This window comes from Poromitra crassiceps (genome assembly GCF_964638095.1).
Source record: "Poromitra crassiceps genome assembly, chromosome: 25".
Classification (NCBI taxonomy): Eukaryota; Metazoa; Chordata; class Actinopteri; order Beryciformes; family Melamphaidae; genus Poromitra; species Poromitra crassiceps.
The window spans coordinates 1,954,047-1,956,362 of NC_139649.1; the positions used below are offsets into that span (position 1 = coordinate 1,954,047).

The 2,316-nt window shown below is 47.2% G+C and overlaps 1 protein-coding gene across 1 annotated transcript; it reads left to right on the forward strand.

Moving 5' to 3' along the window:
• Window positions 1–600: 600 nt before the first annotated feature.
• On the forward strand, window positions 601–1,581 carry ppp1r3db (protein phosphatase 1, regulatory subunit 3Db; the record flags this gene model as incomplete). Its single annotated transcript, XM_083660981.1, has 1 exon — window positions 601–1,581. The coding sequence occupies one exon, from the start codon at window positions 601–603 to the stop codon at window positions 1,579–1,581; it is 981 nt and encodes a 326-aa protein (XP_083517107.1).
• Between the last annotated feature and the right edge of the window lie 735 nt (window positions 1,582–2,316).

A 2,316-nucleotide genomic window follows, 5' to 3' on the forward strand; every position in this document is an offset into this window, starting at 1 on the left:
GTTGACAGAACGAACACCAGGCATCTCTCTGCTCTAAAGGTTTGCTTCTATTTTGAACATCTTTAGCATGCTATTTTGTTAAACCGGGAAAACGTTTTAATTTGTAGGCTACATCGTAAGCGTTTGGATGGCCGACGCGCTTTAACCAGAGTGAAAACAAGGTAAAATATAATGGCAAGAACTTAAAGACCCCCTCCACTCAAAAATAGAGAGTTTGACACTAGAAGGCTGTTTCCACAATCGTCTGCTAAAAGTGGAAAGTTCCTTGAAAAGGCGATTTCCTACCAGCATGATTTGTGACATCACAAATACTTGGAGCCAATCCTTGTCCAGTATTCAGCAGTTTAACTTTAAAAATCAACAATATTTGCATATTTACAAATTATGGAATTTTTAATGAGGGAGAAGAAGGGGAAGTCATTTTAAGGATTTTAACAACATAATTTAACTTTTGTTTGTGGGAAAAACCATCAAATACAAATCATTAGTCAAAGTAGACATCTTGAAAGTTTAGGGGTCTTTAAGCTTTTGTACAGTATGGGAATCTGAGTGATGAGGTTTTGCGTTGCTTTGTTCTTCAGTGTGCTTAGTGTGGGGAACATGTCTGGAGCTCGTGAAGGCCGGCAGCTGCAGAGGGCTTCTGCAGGAAAGGCTGCTTGGACACAGCCTCAGTTGATCAGTGGCTCCAGCAGCGTGTCCGCCACCAGAAAGATCACCATCCGCCTTAGGGACATTTACGATCCCAAACCTCCACCTCCCAAAGCCCCAGTCCAGATTCGGCCTCCAAGTCGGAGAACCGATCAATCTCCCAAAACCCCGGTCCAGATCCGCCCTCCGAGTCCGAGAACCCCCTCGACGAGGGAACCAGCGGTGAAGCAGAGCTTGTCCAGCGATCCTCCAACCAAGCCCATCATAAGGAGACGAGCTCGGTCTCTTCCCTCATGCGCGGAGAGGAAGAGAGAGTTTAAGAGCCTGCAGGTGCGCTTCGTGGACTCACTGGGCCTCCAGCTAGAGGAAGTGAAGTTCTTCAACGTTGCGGAGACCCCCCTGATCCCGCAACATGTCTTCTCCAGACTACTGATGAGCTCTGAACTGGCCTTTGGAAAGTCACTGGAGCTGTCCATGCCCTACTTCAAGCCTTGTTTCCCCAACAATATGGGAGCTCAGCCCGGCTTCCTGAAACGCCTCTGCTGTCAGAGCGTGTGCCTGGAGCAGGTCCTCTGTTCAGAGCTGGGGATAATTGGCACGGTAGAAGTACTTAATTTAGCTTTTGAGAAAGAGGTCACAGTGCATTACTCTTTCACCAACTGGAGGACCTCCACGGATTCAGCGGCATCTTGGGTATCAAGTGGGTGCCATGGGCAGCCTGACGCGCCAAAGACGGATATCTTCCGTTTTCGCCTTCCTGTCCCACCCTTCATTTTGCAGCCTGGAGCCGTTTTGGAATTTGCCATCTGCTATCACGTGAAGGGATGTAAATACTGGGACAACAACGATGGGCACAATTATAAACTATCATGTCATAGCTACAAACTGACTGTGCCAAGAGAGTGTGAGGATAGCATGCTGCATTTTACTTGAGTGGCCACATGGGAGAGCCATAGCAGCAGCATACAGGTTTTGGTGACAAACATGAAGTGAAATACAGTAATGCCTTATAAGTATTGAAACCTTTCCCTGACCTCGGCTGTAATTAGGCACATGAAGAGCTCAAATTTGCTAGAAAGGCCAATGGATTTTCGGGAGTGTAGAGGAGGCCAACAAGACATCAGTTGAAAATTGTTGTAGTTATGACGACGACTATTTCCTCGTATGATTTTGAAAATCTAACAAAGCTGGTTTGTACAAAAAGTGAAGTCACAGAGGACATTTTGAAAGCGGAGCTACAGTATTTCAATTCTAATCATCAAAATAGCCATCAATTGAGGGTGGCTTGGCCGTCTAGTGTTAACTAGTTCTGATACCCATTGGAGCATTCAATCACTGTCTGTGTCACCTGCTGGCTGCTGTGTGTGTGTGTGTGTGTGTGTGTGTGTGTGTGTGTGTGTGTGTGTGTGTGTGTGTGTGTGTGTGTGCTCGCTGCTGGATGATGTGGGTAGTGCTATCACTAATTGCTGATACCCATTGGAGCATGCACCTGCTGGCTGCTGCTGCTGTGTATGTGTGTGTGTCACACCTGGTGGTTGACGTGGGTAGTGCTATCACTAAATCAATGTATGTCTGTGCGTGTGTGTGGGTGTCACCTGCTGGCTGCTGTGGGCAATGCTGTATGTCTGTGTGTGTGTCTGTGTCACCTGCTGGCTGCTGTGTGTAGTG